This window comes from Ursus americanus, chromosome 6 (genome assembly GCF_024610735.1).
Source record: "Ursus americanus isolate L20-20 chromosome 6, mUrsAme1.1.p, whole genome shotgun sequence".
NCBI lineage: Eukaryota > Metazoa > Chordata > Mammalia > Carnivora > Ursidae > Ursus > Ursus americanus.
In genome coordinates this window covers 67465998-67483957 of record NC_142132.1, presented here as the reverse complement: position 1 = coordinate 67483957, position 17960 = coordinate 67465998, and the positions used below count along the sequence as shown (strand labels likewise).

The 17960-nt window shown below is 40.9% G+C and overlaps 1 protein-coding gene across 9 annotated transcripts in view; it reads left to right on the top strand.

Annotated features, from left to right (window-relative positions):
* Positions 1-17960, top strand: part of TTC13 (tetratricopeptide repeat domain 13) — a 78269-nt gene that overhangs the window by 5993 nt on the left and 54316 nt on the right. For 8 of the 9 annotated variants that reach the window (XM_045783242.2, XM_045783241.2, XM_087863114.1 and 5 more), the window contains exons 2-3: positions 10999-11093; positions 14844-14919. In XM_045783242.2, the coding sequence (XP_045639198.1) occupies positions 10999-11093; positions 14844-14919 (171 nt within the window). Of the gene's footprint in view, positions 1-9251; positions 9399-10998; positions 11094-12111; positions 12201-14843; positions 14920-17960 lie in introns of those variants that run through there. The other variant, XM_045783243.2, reaches the window with a different exon arrangement.

Genomic DNA, 17960 nt, shown 5'->3' with positions numbered 1-17960 from the left:
AATAAATGCAAAATTGATTGAAGTAGCAGAATTTTAATACTTTTCACTCTGCATTAATGCTAACATTTTCCTCTGTTACTTTTTTTAAAAAATTTTACTTTTTATTGGAATGTGACATATACAGACAAATGTGTCACAGGTGCTTACTTCATGACTTTTCACAAACCGAACAACCTGTGTTAACTAGAAAGAACCCCAAATACATATCTGATAGTGGTTTTTAAGCTTGCTAATAAAGTCTTATTCCACATTACCCTACTTTCATTTGGAGGTAACTTGGTATGACTTTATTTCTGGTTCAGGTACCAGCACCTGGTCCCTGATTTGCACCACTCAGGTGCTGGTGTTCTGTAGGTAAACAGTCAGAAATCCTGGGTCAGATGGTCTGTTTCTTCTACACAGAAGAGCAGTTGAGTTCTCTTGTGACCTTTTCCTGCCCGTGTTTGGGGTGTTCAAAGTGACTCTGGGGGCTCCTGGGTGGCTCAGTCAGGTAAGCATCTGCTTTTGGCTCAGGTCATGATCCCAGGGTCTGGGGTCCAATCGAGCCCCACGCTGGGCTCCCTGCTCTGCTTATCTCTCTCCCTTTGCCTCAGCCTCTCTCCCCCACCCCCTACTTGTGGGCACGTGCTCTCTCTCACTCACTCTCTCTCTCAAATCAATAAATACAATCTTCAAAGTGACTGTTCCTTTTTCACTAAGGGTTTCACACCACTGCCTAGATTTGTTTCAGCTTTCCCCGTAGAGTCGATGGTATTTGAGAGCATGTGTAGGTTTATGAAAACGTCTTCAGCTCTTAAAAGTATGTGTCACTTGGAGCATCTGCTGTGTGTTCAATCCATGCTACAACCCCAGGCTAAGTGAGTAGCCTTTGCGGCTAAGGCTGGCTGCTCACTTTATTGGCTCCAGCACCCCGCCCCTCAACCCGGTTCTGTTCTTGGATCGGTGCCACATCATTTGCTTCCCTGCCTCTTTTTCCATTCTGCAAGGCTGACCAGCTCCTTTTCTTTTGGTTGTATACATTCTTTATGTGTGTTAATACTTTTGTGTGGGTTAATACAGCTTTGATCAGATTATATTCATGCTTGGTTATAAAGCCATTCTGTCTCTTTAAGATGGCTTTTGCAGATCTTTGTTCTAATGGATTAATTATATGTTGACTTTATAATCTAATTCCCAGCGGGCAGCCTCTATTTTCAGGTCGTTTTATGATAACTTACACATCTCAGGTACAGATGATTAATAATTTTGTTACAACAAAAGAAGCACGTGAATTCAGAGGAGGAGAACTTTTCCTCCTCCTACTTTTCCTGGGATTAGATTCTAAAAGAAACTTACCATTTGGGACCATCAACCAATGTGAGGTACAAGGTCCTCAACAGTGGTTGTCTTACAAATGCAGAAATTGATTAAAGCAAAAGGCAGTATAATTGCTGCTGCCTGGCAGCTGCTCGGCCTTTGGGTAGCTCCTTCCGCCCCAGTGATGCTTACTGCTCTTCCCAGGCCACCCTACACCGAGGACTAGAATTGCCTGACTTCCAAGTCCTAGCCCATCCATGGGAAAAGCCCAGTCATCCTTGTTTTTGGGTAAACTTGGCACAGTCTTATAACTAGAGCAAGGTGGTCAAGTGGTGAGTGCAGCCCAGCAGCTGTTGAGTTCCCTATAAAACATCTTCCTTCAGGAATTGGCTCTGGGTTTGCTGTTCACAAGCTTTCAGTCAGTTTCACCTGCAGACATGAATGTATGATATGTACCTGCAACTTCCAAAGCCACCATCTGCTCACGAAGCGGTCATTTGATTTGACTGTGAAGGAAGCAATCCGAAGAGAACTTCCCCGCCATCATAGCTACAGCCCGCCTACAGCTCTAGGCATAGCTGTGTGCCGTTGTTGGACACTCCGTGAGTGTAGCACTTTTTTGGGGGGCGGGAGATCTCATTCCCTCTTGTCTTCCATCAGCACACCAGTGGCTATAATAGCTCCTGTCTAGAAAAAAACAAGTCACAAAGACAGGACCACACATCCTTCCAGCTGCCTCTCATCTCTCTGCTTCCTTGATAGCAGAATTCCTCAAAGGAGCTGTGTCTATGCAGTCTCCAGTTTTTTCTTGAACCTACTGCAGTCAGCCCCTCGTGTCTCCACTAAAACCGATCTTAAAATCAGCTGTCTATGGGGTTTGGGAGGACAGGAAAGAAGTTTGATGGCATTGCTCTACCTGAACCATCTATTATTAGGACCCAGCATTGGCAGAATGGGTGGTGACAAATGGACCAGGCACCTCTGTTGATGTGGTGTCCTAGAGCACGGATGTGGCAAGTCTCGGCTTTGCAGTTTCTACATCTTCTGACCTTGTACACATCCATTAACACTGAGCTAATTTCCCCATGTGTGTGATGAGCCTAAGGTGTGTTCTGCCTACCCCAGAGGACCAAGGGAAAGAGTATTGTGAGAGCATTTTGAAAACTGTAAAGTGCTGTGAAAACCAAAATAATCTGAAGGAAAGAAGGAAGAAGAAATGAACAGCAAAACTCTCCAAGAATTTTAGCCTAGATATGTATACAGTGGACCCTTGAACAATGAGGGGGTTAGGGGCACCAGTCCTCCCCCCACCGCCACCCCACGCACATCATCAAAAACCGTGTACAACTTCTGACTCTCCAGAAACTTAACTATCAGCCTACTGTTGACTGGAAGCCTTACTAATGACAAATAGTTGATGGACACGTATTTTGTATATGTATTATATACTGTATTCTTAGACTAAGATAAGCTAGGGAAAAGGAAATGTAGTTAAAAAAATCATAAGGAAGAGAAAATACATTTACAGTAGTATGCTGTATTTATTTTAAAAATCTGCGTGTAAGAGGACCCATGCAGTTCAAACCCAGCCATTTCCTGCGAATTGTGGGCATTATATTTCCTCCTCACAAAAGTCCTGGGAGGGTATGTGGTGGTAGTTGTTCCTGTTTTACAAATGAGGAAACAGGCTAGGAGACACAAAAGGACTTGTGCAGTCAGCCAGCCTGTGAGGCATCTGATGGGGGTCAGGCTGGCTCCAGAGCCCATGCCCTAAACTACTCTCGTGCTTTGCCTCCAAACTAAGTACTGTTCCTCTGACTGCACATTTAATTAGATTTCACTGTAAGAGCTGGTTCTTTGAAAATGCTGGTAACGTTTAGACAATTCTCTAGCAAGGCTCATCAAGAAAAATGAGAAGAAACAAATACTTGACTTTGGGGATAAGGGAGTATAATGGAAAATGAGAATCATTGTAATAACTCTGTGTATAGCTTTATGGCAAAGATGTAAAACAATTCAGAGAAATGTTCTTCAGATAGTTCTTTAGGAAAAAAAAGGCAAATTACCAAGTTCATTACCCTCCTCTTAGATAACGTTGCCCCCACCGGGGTCAGCTCTGTGTTTCTTGTTAAGCTTCCTGAGTTGTCATTGAGCTCCTACCTCCCCCTGTTCACTCATCCAATGTTAAGTTAATGATTATCAGATTCATACCTGCAGCTCTTATCTTTCTCTGGAATTTCCTAACTATATGCGAGACAGCTTCTAGCTGAGTATTTCCCGGGCACTGGGCTCTTGACTGCCCTCTGAAAGTCATTCTTCCTCCTAAACTTCCATTTCAGTTAATGGCCTTGCACCTTGTGTTGCTATACAAACTGGAAACCAGTGCCTTTGTCCTCTTTCCATGCCTAGTTTTTCTCTCAAAGCCCTGTCTTTTTTACTTCTTATACCTTTTTGGAGTCTGACCCTCCATTTCAACCCAGTGGTCTGTGCCTTTGGGCTTTTCCCATTTTTTAGCTGGCTGTGGCCTCCTACTTGGCCTCCTGCTCTCGTCTTCTGGCTCTTCTCTCCTCACACAACTGTCTGTGATCTTTCTTCTGCATAAGTCTTCAGTGGCTTCTTCGTGTGGAAGAAGACAGGGAATAAATGACCTGGAAACTAAGCTTGAGTAGCAAGAAAAGGAAATAAGGGAAATTGGAAGCAGTGCCTAGAACAAAGCCAGAATGAATGAATGAGAAACAGAGCAACAGTAGAATTGATAAATAGATCCGAAAGTTGGTTCTTTAAAGAATAAAATAGCCTGCTAAGGCTAACATGTAAATAGGCGAGCAGAGGCAAATGTACATTAGGAATGAGGGGTCGTAGGGCACCTGGCTGGCTCAGTGGTTAAGGGTCTGCCTTCGGCTCAGGTCATGATCCCAGAGTCCTGGGATTGAGTCCCTCATTGGGCTCCCTGCTGAGAGGGGAGTCTGCTTCTCCCTCTGCCTACCTCTCCCCCTGCTTGTGCTCTCTCTCTGTCTCTCTCTCTCTCACAAATAAATAAATAAAATCTTAAAAAAAAAAAAGGAATGAGGGGCCGTGTGGACAATTGTAGAGGCCATGAGAATTAAGACACAAATGTGGAGAAATCCCTGCTAATAAGGTTAAAAAAATGAATGAATCAAAATGTTTAGGAAGATGATTTAAAAGAAAAAGATGAGATTCTGTATTGTGTTTTGAGAATATTTCTGTAGTAATTATCTTTAAGTTTTACTTGCGGGGCACCTAGGTGGCTCAGTGGGTTAAGCATCTGCCTTTGGCTCAGGTCATGATCCCGGGGTTCTGGGATCGACCCCTGCATTGGGCTTCCTGCTCAGTGGGGACTCTGCTTCTCACTCTCTCTCTGCCTCTCTCCCCGCTCGTGCTTTCTCTTTCTCTCTCAAATAAAATCTTTAAAAATATATATAAAATAAAATAAATCTTACTTGCATTATCTGAGCAAGGAAATTATGGAATAGATTCCATTTCTATGGAAGTCTATACCATCTAAATACAGATGGTTGGGTTGTTATTGTAAAATAATCAAAGCCGTAGTGAGCTAAACAGTTTTAGATTGAAGAACAAATTTAACCTTCTGTTCAGACAACTGTGGGTATAACTATAACAAACCGTTTTTCTCTCACAGATCCTACGAAACCAGCAAAAAACACTGATGCCAGAATTTAATATAGTTGTGGGGGCAGGGGTGGGAAGAAAGCTATAAAATAGTTATAAAAATCCTAAGTAAAATATTAATAAGTTGAAGCCAGCAACCAATTAAAATAATGATGTGCCTTGGCCAGTTAGAATTTATTTTAGAAGTACAAAGATGGCTAAACTTTTTTTTTTTAAGATTTTATTTATTTATTTGACAGAGAGAGAGGGGGATCACAAGCAGGCAGAGCGTCAGACAGTGGGAGAGGGAGAAGCAGGCCCCCTGCGGAGCAAGGAGCCCGATGTGGGGCTCGATCCCAGGGTCCTGGGATCATGACCTGAGCTGAAGGCAGATGCTTAACTGACTGAGCCACCCAGGCGCCCCATGGCTCAAGTTTTTTAAAAAATCGAATTAATCTCCTTAATAGGTCAAAGGAGAAAAATCATATGATTATCATAAAGACATTTCCAGAAGCACTTGATAAAGTTCAGGCAGTTTTCCTGATTTAAAATTTTTGGTAAAACAAAGAATAGGAGAATCCTTCCTTTATATGGTAAAATACATCAATGTTAACCCATAGCCCTATAGAGCATCTTCCCACTGGAAGCTCATGAGTGTTAAATGAAAAATCTTATTGTCAAAACTTGAGGAAATTCTGGGTCATTTAATTAAGTACTAATGTCAGGAATAAGCCGGAGTACGAGTATTAAGCACTTTTTTGGAGGTTTTATCTAGTAAAATAAGATGCTAAATGAGTATAAATATTAAAAAGACCTTGATATCATTAGATGTAGATGATACAATTACCCATTGAATAAATGAATCATTAATAGAGCTATTAAGAATTCAGTAATGTGGGGGCGCCTGGGTAGCGCAGTCGTTAAAGCGTCTGCCTTCGGCTCAGGGCGTGATCCTGGCGATCCGGGATCGAGTCCCACATCAGGCTCCTCCGCTGGGAGCCTGCTTCTTCCTCTCCCACTCCCCCTGCTGTGTTCCCTCTCTCGCTGGCTGTCTCTCTGTCACATAAATAAATAAAATCTTTAAAAAAAAAAAAAAAAAAGAATTCAGTAATGTGGGTAGATAAAATATTCAGCTCTAGCAGTTCAGACAGAATATTTACAATATGCTTTCTTTCTGCCTGGACCATTCTGCCCAGCCAGCTGCCCATGGACCTTCACCTTTTAAATCTGGAACTTCCCTCAGGTCTCCCTTCACTCTTGCCAGCACAGATCCAGAACCAGACTGCCTGGATTCAAATCCCACCTCCACTGCTTTGCTGGAGGGTAGCCATGGGCAGATTACTTAGCCTCTTGGCCTCAGTTTCCTTGTTTTTAAAATGAGGATCAGAAGTATGCCTCTACCCTGTGAATTCTCAGTATGAGCTGATGTTGTTACTCACATCCTCAGGAAACTGACCCCGAGTACTGCTTCCCCTGACTATGCTCTAGTCGTAAGTTCTTTAAGCTGCTGTGACTTGTCATTTCTGTGTGACTTTGATTACTTTTGGTTTCCCTCACTGAACTATAATCTAAAAATTTTTCTTAATTTTTAAAAAGATTTTATTTTTATTTGTGAGAGAGTGAGAGAGCGCAAGAGAGAGCACAAGCAGGGGGAGCGGCAGGCAGAGGGAGAAGTAGGCTCCCTGCTGAGCAAGGAGCCTGATGCCAGACTCAATCCCAGGACCCAGAGATCATGACCTGAGCCGAAGGCAGGTGCTTAACCAACTGAGCCACCCAGGCATCCCTGAACTATCATTTTCATATAATAGGACAAGGGTCGTTTTTGGTGTTGAAGACCACTGAGCAGTGAGTGCAACGTAGTAGATACTCAACAAATATATACTGAATCAACGGTTATCCACTAATTTTCTTTTTAATCACAACAAATTTGAATGTGTAAATTCTATAGAAAAATTGTAAAATTTCGCATAGGTTAATAGTTGAATAGATTAAATTTTGTAAAGTATTCCTCTGCTCATTCATCTGCAGTATTAACAATTCTAATAAAAATCATAAGAGTGTGGGCCCCTGGATGGCTCAGTTGGTTAAGCGTCTGACTCTTGATCTCAACTCAGGTCTTCATCTCAGAGTTGTGAATTCAAGCCCCATGTTGGGCTCCACACCACTGGGTGTGAGGCTACTTAAAAAAAACAAGAAAAAGTCATAGAGGGACGTTTTTTGTTTTGCAACCTTAACAAAATGAAGTTTATCTGAAAGAAAAATGTTGATCCAAATAGCCAAGAAACTCCTGGAAAAAAAAATGATGAGACTTTGCTTTACATTAAAATGTACGTATTTATTAAAAGGGTGCGTTATTGAAACAATGTGATACTGTTGAAGTCAGAATAAGATCATTATAAGGGATTAGTCTAGAAACAACAAAATAGTAGAGAATTAAAATTTTAAAGATATTAAATTAAAAATCTTATCCAATCTCACTAAGTTTGAATTTAAATAGTGCAGAAGAAATTTAGTCATATGGGAAAGTGTTTATGTCATTACATTAAAAGACAGGTTACAAAACAGTGTATCTCCTTCTATTCTCACAACTCAGTGATAACTAGTAGCAAACATATTTTAGCTCCTTCTTTGTGCCAGAAACTGTACCAGATACTTCACTTCTATTTCCTTGTTTAAATCATCTTGTTTTAATCAACCACTTCTGTGAAGTAGGTACTGTTATTGACCCTGTTTTATGAATGAAGAAACCAAAGATTGATGAGGCTAGGTCAGTGGCCAAAAGCCAGTAAGTCGTGACAGACAGCAGGAATTCAAACCCAGGCCATCTGATTTCAGCACTGTCACTTAATTACATTAGTTACACCAAAATCTTCACAGTGGTTCTCAATGTGTGGTAGTATTCTAAATGACTTCTGTTTATGTTTTGTGATTTTTGTATATTTTCTAGAATGAACATGTTACTGTAATTTTTAAAATGTCAGTGTCCATGTAGATTGGACAGTCATCTGTCAGAGCTATTGTCATTCGATGAAAATAATCGCAAAGATTCCTTTCAAAAAAACAGTCTTGAAACAGACTTCCATAACTATAATGTAAAGGCAGTGTTCAAATTGATACTTTAATAGGTGGCCCTGAGATAACTGGAAAATAAGACATTGTCCTTTCTATCTTAGGCCAGAAGAGAGCAAATGATCTAAAAATTAGCAAAGGAAAGAAATGATTTACAAAAGAAGAGATACAAATGGCCAGTAAACCAAAAGTTTGATCTCAGTAGTGCTATTTTCAGATTAGGAAGAGATTAAAAGAACAGTACTCTGAGGAGAGGGAAACAGTCTTCCACACTGGTAGGTGGGAATTAAGTTGTTTTTACCTACTGGGAGGGAAATGAATGGAAGGTGCAGCATATATGAAAGGTCTTTTCACTGTTTACACCCTTTGCCTCAGCAATTATATTTGTTAGAATTCAATTTAATTGCCAAGTTGGGTGAATTTGCAAAAAGATGGGTCAAGCATACTTATGAAAACCTTTATATTAAGGGGGAAAGGACATCCTAATTACCCAAAGATAGGGGTATGGGTAAGTTTCATGCAAGGGAACGCTGTGCAGCCACTTAAAATTATACAGATGGATATTTATTGAAACTGAAATGAATTCCATGAAGTAGAGGGATTGTTAGAATAACGCCACGTATGTGCAATGCTCACCACAGCGCTTAGCATATGTTCTCAGATGTTAGCTTTAAGAAGAAATAGGTTATAAATTAGTGCATATCCAGCTAGCTACCCACAACCACTACTGGTTCTTGACTCTTCAGACTAAAGCCTTTCTCGTGGGTCCAGGACTTTCCCCAGTCTGAACACTTACTTTCCAAGCTCTTATTTTTTATTTTCTAACACCAGCTCCCACCAGCCAGCGCGGTCTGCTTGCTGCCCCTTCGCATTTTCTTGCCTTTGTACTTGTGTATGCACTACTCATCCCACCTGCAATACCCATGCCCTTTCTGTACCCCAGTCCAAACCGACCCATCCTCTTAAACCCTGCTTGAGCCTTGTGAAATTTAACCCTTCCAACTTCACTAATTGCTCACCATTCAGGGCTGCTTTGGTATATCAGGTCTGGTCTCTGGTTGTTAAGACAGACACAAATGAGAATTTATCTCAATCAGTTTACACAGTCCCTTGAACATAATTTGATGTTCTTTAATGACTGCTGAATTATATCATATCTTTAAAAATAATTATTATTGAGGGGTGCCTGCCTGGCTCAGTTGGGAGAGCATGTGACTTTCAGTCTCAGGGTCATGAGTTCAAGCCCCACGTTGGGCATGGAGCCTACTGACATAAATAAAAGTAAAAATAATTATTGAGACAGAATTCACATAACCTAAAATTATCTGTTTTCCAGTGAACAGTGGCATTGAGTACAGTCACGGTGTCGTACAACCACCCGGAAACATTTCCATCACTCCAAAGTAAGCCCCCTTACCCACTCAGCATTTTCTCCCTCTCCCTCCTTCGGCCCCCGATGTGCATTCTGTCTCTGTGGACTTACCTATTCTGGTTATTTGTATCAGTGGAATCATACAATAGGTGACCTTTTGTGTCTGGCTTCTTTCACTTTTGTTTTGGAGGTTCTTAGATTATTTGTATTTTTGGGTCCTTTTGTGTTGTAATATGTGTCAGTATTTTATTCTTTTTAAAAATTTATCTTTAATATTTGAATATTTCCAAATATAGGCAAGCATTTTAGATGTCGCTTAGAGTGAAGTCTCCCAATTTTGAAATTCTGTTAGTGAGCTAAAGTATAAATGTAGATTTATTATTACGGGCGTGAAGTGTTGTACTAATTTGTGATGATTGTAGGACTTCTTTTTTTAAGGCTGAATAATATTCTACTGTATGTATATACCACAATTTGTCCATCATCTGTTGATGGACATTTGAGCTGTTTCCACTGTTTGGTTATTGTAGATAGTGCTTCTATGAAGATGCATATACACATCCTTGTTCGAGTCCCTGTTTTTAGTTCTTTGGGGTATATACCTGGGAATGGAATAGTGGGACCATATGGTAATTCTGTGTTCAACTTTTTGATGAGCCACTAAACCGATTTCCACAGCAGCCACACCTCTTTACATCCTCATCAGCAGTGCACAAAGGGCTCTAATTTCTCTACATCCTTGCCAACACTTGTGATTTCCCATTTTTGAAATAAATATAGCCATCCTTGTGGGCATGAGGTGGTACCTCATTATGCTTTGATTTGCAGTCTCTAATTAACAATGATGTAGAGCATATTTTCATGTACTCAGTGGCCGTTTGTGGATCTTCTTTGGAGAATTGCCTATTCCAGTCCTTTGCCCATCTTAAAAAATTTTTACTTATTCATTTGAGAGAGAGAGGACAAACAAGGGGAGGGGCGGGGAGGGTCAGAGGGAGAAGCAGACTCCCCGCTGAGCAGGGAGCCCGATGCGGGGCTCGATCCCAGGACCTAGAGATCATGACCTGAGCCAAAGGCAGACGCTTAACCAACTGCGCCACCTAGGCGTTCCTCCTTCCCCCAGTTTTTAACTGGGTTGTCTTTTTCTTGTTGAAATCAAGAGATATTTATATATTCTGGATACTAGACCCTTAGTACACACCTTTTTTTTTTTTAAGATTTTATTTTTAAGTAATCTCTATACCCAATGTGGTGCTTGAACCTGTGTTCAAGAGTCGCACGCTCCACCAACTGAGCCAGCCAGGCGCGCCTGTACTTATCTTTTAACATTAGATCTTCCTGTCTTGACTTTGGTCTCCCCTTTGTGATTTTTTTAAATCTCTGGTAAATGCTGCCAGGTAGGAGATGTCTAACAAAGGGATCTGAACAACTATTAATGACTGGTTGTGAGGATATTTGGAAACCACAGAGTGTTACACAGCTCTCATGTGGAAGGTAGGATGCCCCTTTTAGTGTTTTTTGCTTTGTCCGTGGTTTGGTTTTGTAGATTCTTCACACTATAATTCATAGTTAGACACCAAACAGCCATAAATATAAGGTGAGGAGAATAACCAGGAATGTTTGCTTTTCAGAGTCCTCCTTTTTGAACTTCCACGACTCAGACTGCGAACCCAAAGGACCACCACCCTGTGACTCATTGCTTTCCCTCAACACTGAAAAGATTCTGGTACGCATCTTCCATACATGCCTTCTGTTTTGTGACCTAGAGCACAATGGTACTGGTTTGAAAAGGCAGAGGTCACCTCTGTTTATCAACTAGGAGTTGGTTCCACTTGGTTCTAACTGCATAAGATAAAGATAGGTCATCTGGTATTCAGTCACATTGAATTATTATGACTCATGAATTGGATGGTTGATCATGCTAGATCTCGGCCTTTTTACTTTAAAGTTCCAGTGAATAAAGGGGGGAGATCACAGTTGACCCTTATTTCTAGAAACTTCATGTATTTGAAGGTATGATATGATCTTATCTTTCCAGCCTTTGCCTGTGTGGGTATCTTTTATATTTTTAATTATCAATACCAGTCAAGCTGCATAGGAGACCTCTCCACTCCAGGGAGGAGTACCTGGTGCTGTGTGACGTCTGTCTCTGCCTGTCCATGTTAGCACATGTGCTCCTTCAGCCTTGCTGCCTCGAGGTGGAAGGCTCTGCTTTTTGCTCACACTTAATTCTCTTAAGCTGAGTGGTTCTTTCAGTGCCCAAGATTAACATATTTTTTCTCCAGGCCTTTTCCTTTAACATCCATGTAGATATTGCTTGCTTCTTTCATTTAAAATTTCCCTTTAGGATAGTCTTTCTTTCTCCAGGCGAAGCTTTGCCTTTGCATGTAAGAATTACTGAAAATAGGTAGAAATTGCAAGCTAGAGAATGATCAACAAATTTTACCTAACTCGCTGCCTAGTGATCAGCTTGATATATGGAAAAACTTGAATTAGACTGGTCTCAAGCCAGAATGGGCTATCTTGTAAGGTAGTGAGTTCTGGCCATCACTAAAAATGTTTAAGTAGGAATTGGGTAATCCCCACCTTGGCTAGGCGATTAGATTCTTAGAATTGTTAGGGACCTATCTTCTTACTGACAAGAATTCAAATATTTCCTACGTGTTGCATTTCTGGTTTAAGATGGCACTAGCTAGTAACCTATGGGAGAAAGCTCATCAATCTTGGCCTTTCATTTTCCCTAGGTTGAAAATATGGGAATCGGACTATTCATTTCTTCATTAATTCTCCAGATATTTATTTTACACCTATTATGTGCCAGGCGTTGTGCTAAGTAAGTACTGGGAATACCACAGTGAGCCAGCTAGCCCCAGTCCCTACGCTCGTGACTCCTAGTCACTAACCTGATAATTATACAAATAAATGTAGAAGTATAGCCAAAGGTCAACATAATCTCCCTTAAATTAGAGGGGATCGGGTAGGACAGCTTTCAGGAATTGAAACATAAGCAGGGACCTGACGGGTGGGTTGGAGTTAGTCTGCCAGCAAAGTGGGGCTGTGTATGTAAACTTCCTTGGTCAGAGCTTCTCGCCACTGTCCACAGAGGATATCGATAGATGCGGTATTAGAAGTGGGAGAGATTCTTTCTGATCAAGAAATCAATTTGTCCATGCTATACTCTCCTGCCCACTTCTGTCAGGTTTTATTTCTAATAAAATAAGAACACTTCGCTCAGATATGCTCTTCACTATACTCCTGATGTTGTTTGGTAACTGATTTCTTTTTATGGGACTTCATTTTTGGTCTCTTCCCGTATCTTTCTGCACAAAGGCTTGGCAAATGGGAGACTCTCATTGAATACTGGATTTTTTTAAGCACTGAAAGCATTATTCATAGACTCCTTTTCTTGGCTGTAAGCAATTTATTAAGCAGAAAAATCTTTGCATCTGTGTGCTTATCCGTGACAGTCTGACAAAGAGGAAAGTCTCGTGCCTGGACACACCCAGGTGTATGTACTATGATGTCTTCACATGTCCTTAAATCTGCCGCTTATTAAAGCTGTCTCTCGAGGATCCCGCTCCAAGGCTTCCCATAGCCGCTTCCAGCTATGGAGCAGAATGAGAAGGAGCCGAAAGAGGATAGAGTTTCTTTCTGTCATCAGGGTTTTACGGGAAGAAATCGAGTGTTAAACATTCCCGTGGTAGTGGGATTTTCAGATGTTTCATTTTGTCTGGAGTCCTGAATGGAATGAGCATTGATCCCAACAGGGGATGCCCTTCTGGCCCATAGCTTCTAACTTGTGTTCTAACCCCAGAGGTAGCTTATTCGTGACCTGTTTTATTTATTTTTTTTTAATTTAAATTCAATTAGTTAACATATAGCATATTATTAGTTTCAGAGGTAGATGTCAGTGATTCATCAGTTGCATGTAACACCCAGTGCTCTTTACATCATGTGACCTCCTTAATGTCCATCTCCGTTACCCCATCCCCCCACCTCCCCTCCAGCAACCCTCAGTTTGTTGAGTCTCTTATGGTTTGCCTCCCTCTCTGATTTTGTCTTGACCTGTTTTATAAGCATCCTAAATACCATGCTATATCTAAACATCAGTCTAGATTTTGAGAGTACAGGGAGTATAAGTGGAAGTGCCTTGTTACTATTATTTGAGTCAGTGAAGCCCAAGGCGCCACAGTTCATTACTGCTCATGAACACCAATCATTAGCTGAATAGCACATATACTAGTTGGAAGAGCATCTCATGTAAAATTATTTGGCTAATACAGGCCTGTAGGCATCTGTACTATGCATTTTTAAAAAAGAGGAACTCAGTTAATTGGGGTGTCACTGGGTTCTAATCCTGTGGTTTGCCAAAAGCCACAAATCTTTAGTCTCTCTCTTAGTTTTTTGCTGTATCTTGTGTGTGTGCAAGTTTTACTCATGTCTTAGGTGAATCTAGTATGAAGTAATCACTTTAACGTGTACCCTGTAACTAAGGGTATCACAAGTTAGCATCAACAGTTGAATCTTCTGGCGAAGTGACAGCTGTAGTATCAGACATGATTTGTCTCCAAAACACTATAGAGCCGTCATTACCCACAGTAGACCAGTACTGCCTATAAAATCACTCCAGTTATTAAGCTAACTTACTTATTTCATTTTCCCCTGGTTCGCACTCTTGTTTTAGCTTTCCTGCCAAATGTGCATGTCTGTATAATTTCTTCGTAGGCAGATCTACTGCCTTAAGTAGGAGGGAGATGTTCATCATCTGCTGTGCTTTTTTCACTAGAATGTCGTGTTTCTTGGTCAGGTTTTGTTGGTCCTTTGGTGGCATCATCTCTGTACAACTTGTAGGTCTTATTTTAAAAATATTTTTAGTTAAAAAACAACGTCCTGTCATCCAGCCTCATTGGAGGACTGTTGGCTAGAATGTGATCTTTGCAACCTGAACAAGGTCATTGAATAGTTTCTGAAAACATGGAGGGAGCATGAAGCAGCCAGCAGGATGGATCCCTATGGAAGTGAAAAGAAACTTGTTCTTAGAAACAGAACCCCTGGGGCACCTGGGTGGCTCAGTCGGTTAAGCTCTGGACTCTGGGTTTTGGCTCAGGTCAGGATCTCAGAGTCATGGGATTGAGCCCCGCACTGGGCTCTGCGCTCAGCTCGGAGTCTACTTAAGATTCTTTCCCTCCCCCACCCCCTCTGCTGCACTTCCCCCAGCTCGTGCGCTCGCTCTCTCTCTCTCTCAAATAAATCAATCAAAAAAAGAAAGAAACAGAACCACTAATGATAGGGGAGGAGACAAATCAGTTATACACAAGCTATGTGTATGAAGTGCACAATTGGTGTTTATTAAAGTGAAGCTTTTCTTGCTTCCATATAAATTAAATGGAGCTTTAATTTTTTAAATTGCAGGTCTTCATTGTAAGCTTTATCTTCATTTGCCATAAGCTAAGTCATATGTTTGTTTCTGTTTCAGAGCCAGGCCAAGTCTATTGCAGAACAAAAGAGATTCCCGTTTGCTACGGATAATGACAGCACAAATGAAGAGCTAGGTGAGATCTGAATCTGGGAGAGGGGGTATTCCTGGGGCATTTGCCTAGAATTTATGATCTTGGGTAGGGCATTCAACCTTTGTGTGGGTCCGTGTGTTCTATGTCAGTATAATACGAAATGGAGAAAATACAAGGTCTGCAGGGAATGATTGGTAAGGACCTCGGTGTTTCTCTGGAAATTAACAATTATGGTACCGAGTCCTTAGGAGCACTTATCATTCATTGAAAGGTAACTTGTGAAAGCAGAGGAGACTCCCACCTACCGTAATCTGCTGTGTAATAGAATAGCTAGGTTTAAGTCAGTTTTACCGTGAGTCCCGTCAGTTATTGTTGGGTCTAAGAAGGTGGGTGTAGAAAGTTTGAGTTCATTCAGATCTGCAGAAGGGTCCTGCAGTTTGGCTTGTTGGGGGCCTGTTTTCAAATAGGCTGGTTCCGCTAGGGTCTGATAGGCTCATTGTCAAGTCAGCTTGCTGTTGAAGGAGTGGAAACAAAATTGAATACAGGACTGAACGGGGCAGCTGGACAGACTTCACAGAAGCATGTGCTCCTGCCTGGTGCCTGGTGGCCTAAAGTGCCTTCGGAAATGCTTTCCTAATTTACACAGAACTATTGTATCATTTCTGTAGCCGTGTGCATTGTACCTTAAGACAGAGCACCTTGGGACGCCTGGCTGGCTTAGTCGGTAGATCTCACGACTCCTTATCTTGGGGTCGTGAGTTCAAGCCCCACATTGGGCCTAGAGCTTACTTAAATAAAATACTGAGTACTTCTTATATTGGCTCCTTTGCTCTGTTAGTGCAAATAAGAGTTGACTATTTTGAAAGTATTAATCACTTTTTGGTGATATTCTTTGAGTAGGTTTTGAGAATTACCTGTTAAGAAATCAGATTTGGTCTTTTCTGGGGTCCTTGGGTTCTGATCAGCCCCATATTCATTTATTAAGTCATGAATTAAGGGCCTAGGCTGTGCCAGGCCTGTTCTATGCTCTAAGACTAATCCTACTAGACCTCTATGCCCTGAGCTGGCTTAGGATCTGTCATATTACAGTATTTTTTCTTTGGAAGAGCAGCTTCTGTCGACACATGTGTTGCTGGGAGATGTGGAATTGCTGAGCAGTAATGATTTCTGTGAGAATTCCAGTGTTTTCTTTATGTCTTTGGACTGCCATAACAAAATTTAGATCTTAATAGTTATTTATAGTTTTGCAAGATTTGGATTTTTTTTTTAATGGATAGTTTTGGGTTTTTTCTCAAAAAAGTGTTTACTTCTGGATAGAAAGATTTGAGAGCTGCATTTGATTTTATGTAGTGAAGTTCAGCAGCCTAGTCATGGAGAACAATTTAAACATGATCCTAAGTACAGTCATATTTATCTCTTAAAAACTGTATCCATTTTTACAGGTCACTTATTCATTTGTTCATTCCACAGATATTTACTGGTTGTGGGGAGAGACATAGGAAATTCTAAAACTTTAGATCTGAAAGAAATGTTAGAAGATGTTCTACAGGCTTGTTAGGCAAGACCCGGAGAGTAGGGAAAAATGGCTGAGGTCCCCATGATCACCCTGCTGGTGGCTGGCAGAGCCAAGCCCAGATCTTGGCTTTCTGATATATCGCCATCTTCCTGCCTTCAGAGAAGGACAAGTTTACATTTCCATCCCTGTTCATGTAATCATCCAGAAATTCAAACCATTTTTGCAGTCCAGCCCAATACACAGCAGTTTTGGTACAACCTTGATTTCAGGGGAGTGTGTTAGGGTGGGTCTCAGAGCAGGCAGCCTGGATCCTTTGTCTCACCGTACACTGTCTTTGGACAGTTTGTTCAACTGCACTATGCTTCATCTCCTTTTCTTTGAACGGGGATAATAACTGTACCTGCCTCATCGTGATCGAGGAGTAAATGAGTTACTACATGGAAATGTCCAGAGTGCCATGCACATAGCCGTCACTGTTGTTCTTACTGCTAATACTCCTGGCCTCTCCCCAAAGGTGTCTCTGCTTATCTTGTTAGCTGATGCATCTGAATGTATCCATTCTTATTCTTCCACTTATGAGTTTGACCTTAATTTATCTTTTCAAAGAAATTACGACAAACCAGCCCTCTTTATTTTGACGAATGCCCCCAAAGCTCTTGTCTTATTATGACACTCAATGCTTTTGAAGTTTACTTTTCTCAGGTTAGTTATGGGGACACTCTAAGTCTCTTTCTACATTGAATGTTTTTACTACTTTTAACTCTCAGGAATTTCAGCTCTTCACGCCAGTAAAACTTTTAGTGGTCTGTCTCCTTGAACACCTCTAGGATTGGAGCATTGTGATAAAGCTTTTTTGCAAAGAAATATGATCAGAATAGTATTGTGTTGAGTGAGGAATACAGTTTTTTCAGGGATATTTGGGGATTTAGGGCAAACTTTATAGATGAAATGTAATCTAGACTATCAATAATTTATTGCATTCTGGACCGGTGAAAAAATTTAGTCCAAGTATTGCCTTGTATTAAGAGGTTGTCATGGCTCTAATTTCAAAATACCAATTACTGACACAATTTGATCAGAAACTACGTGTTTATCTTTAGTGTATATTTTGAGTAGCGTTTTGACTGTATTTTGAACAGAAGAGGTAGGAAAAAGACTACTGTTGCGTTGCAGTCGTGTGAATTAAGCATTCTATTAATATATATTAATTGGAGCCTGTGCTTTTGTTCTTACTCAGTAACTGGCAGTAAGTTCAGCACCCCCCAGGGATTGAGATTTTTGAGGCTATTTGGGTATTTCTCATAACTTTCACAGTAAAATCACGTTGCCATGTTATGTGGGCTTTATTCAGGCTCATTACTAGCTCTTCTGATGTATTGACAGGAGACATCATAAAGGTTATTCATATCTGAAAGTGAGTGATGGGCCTAGAAAAAGATAATTACTTCTTATAGACAATGTTTTATGGATGGCTTTAATAATTTAAATCTTGAGAGCGCTGGAAGGGTGATACCAGGTGCCAAATGGTGGAAGAATTCAAGTACATCTTATTAACTTGCAGGTTTTC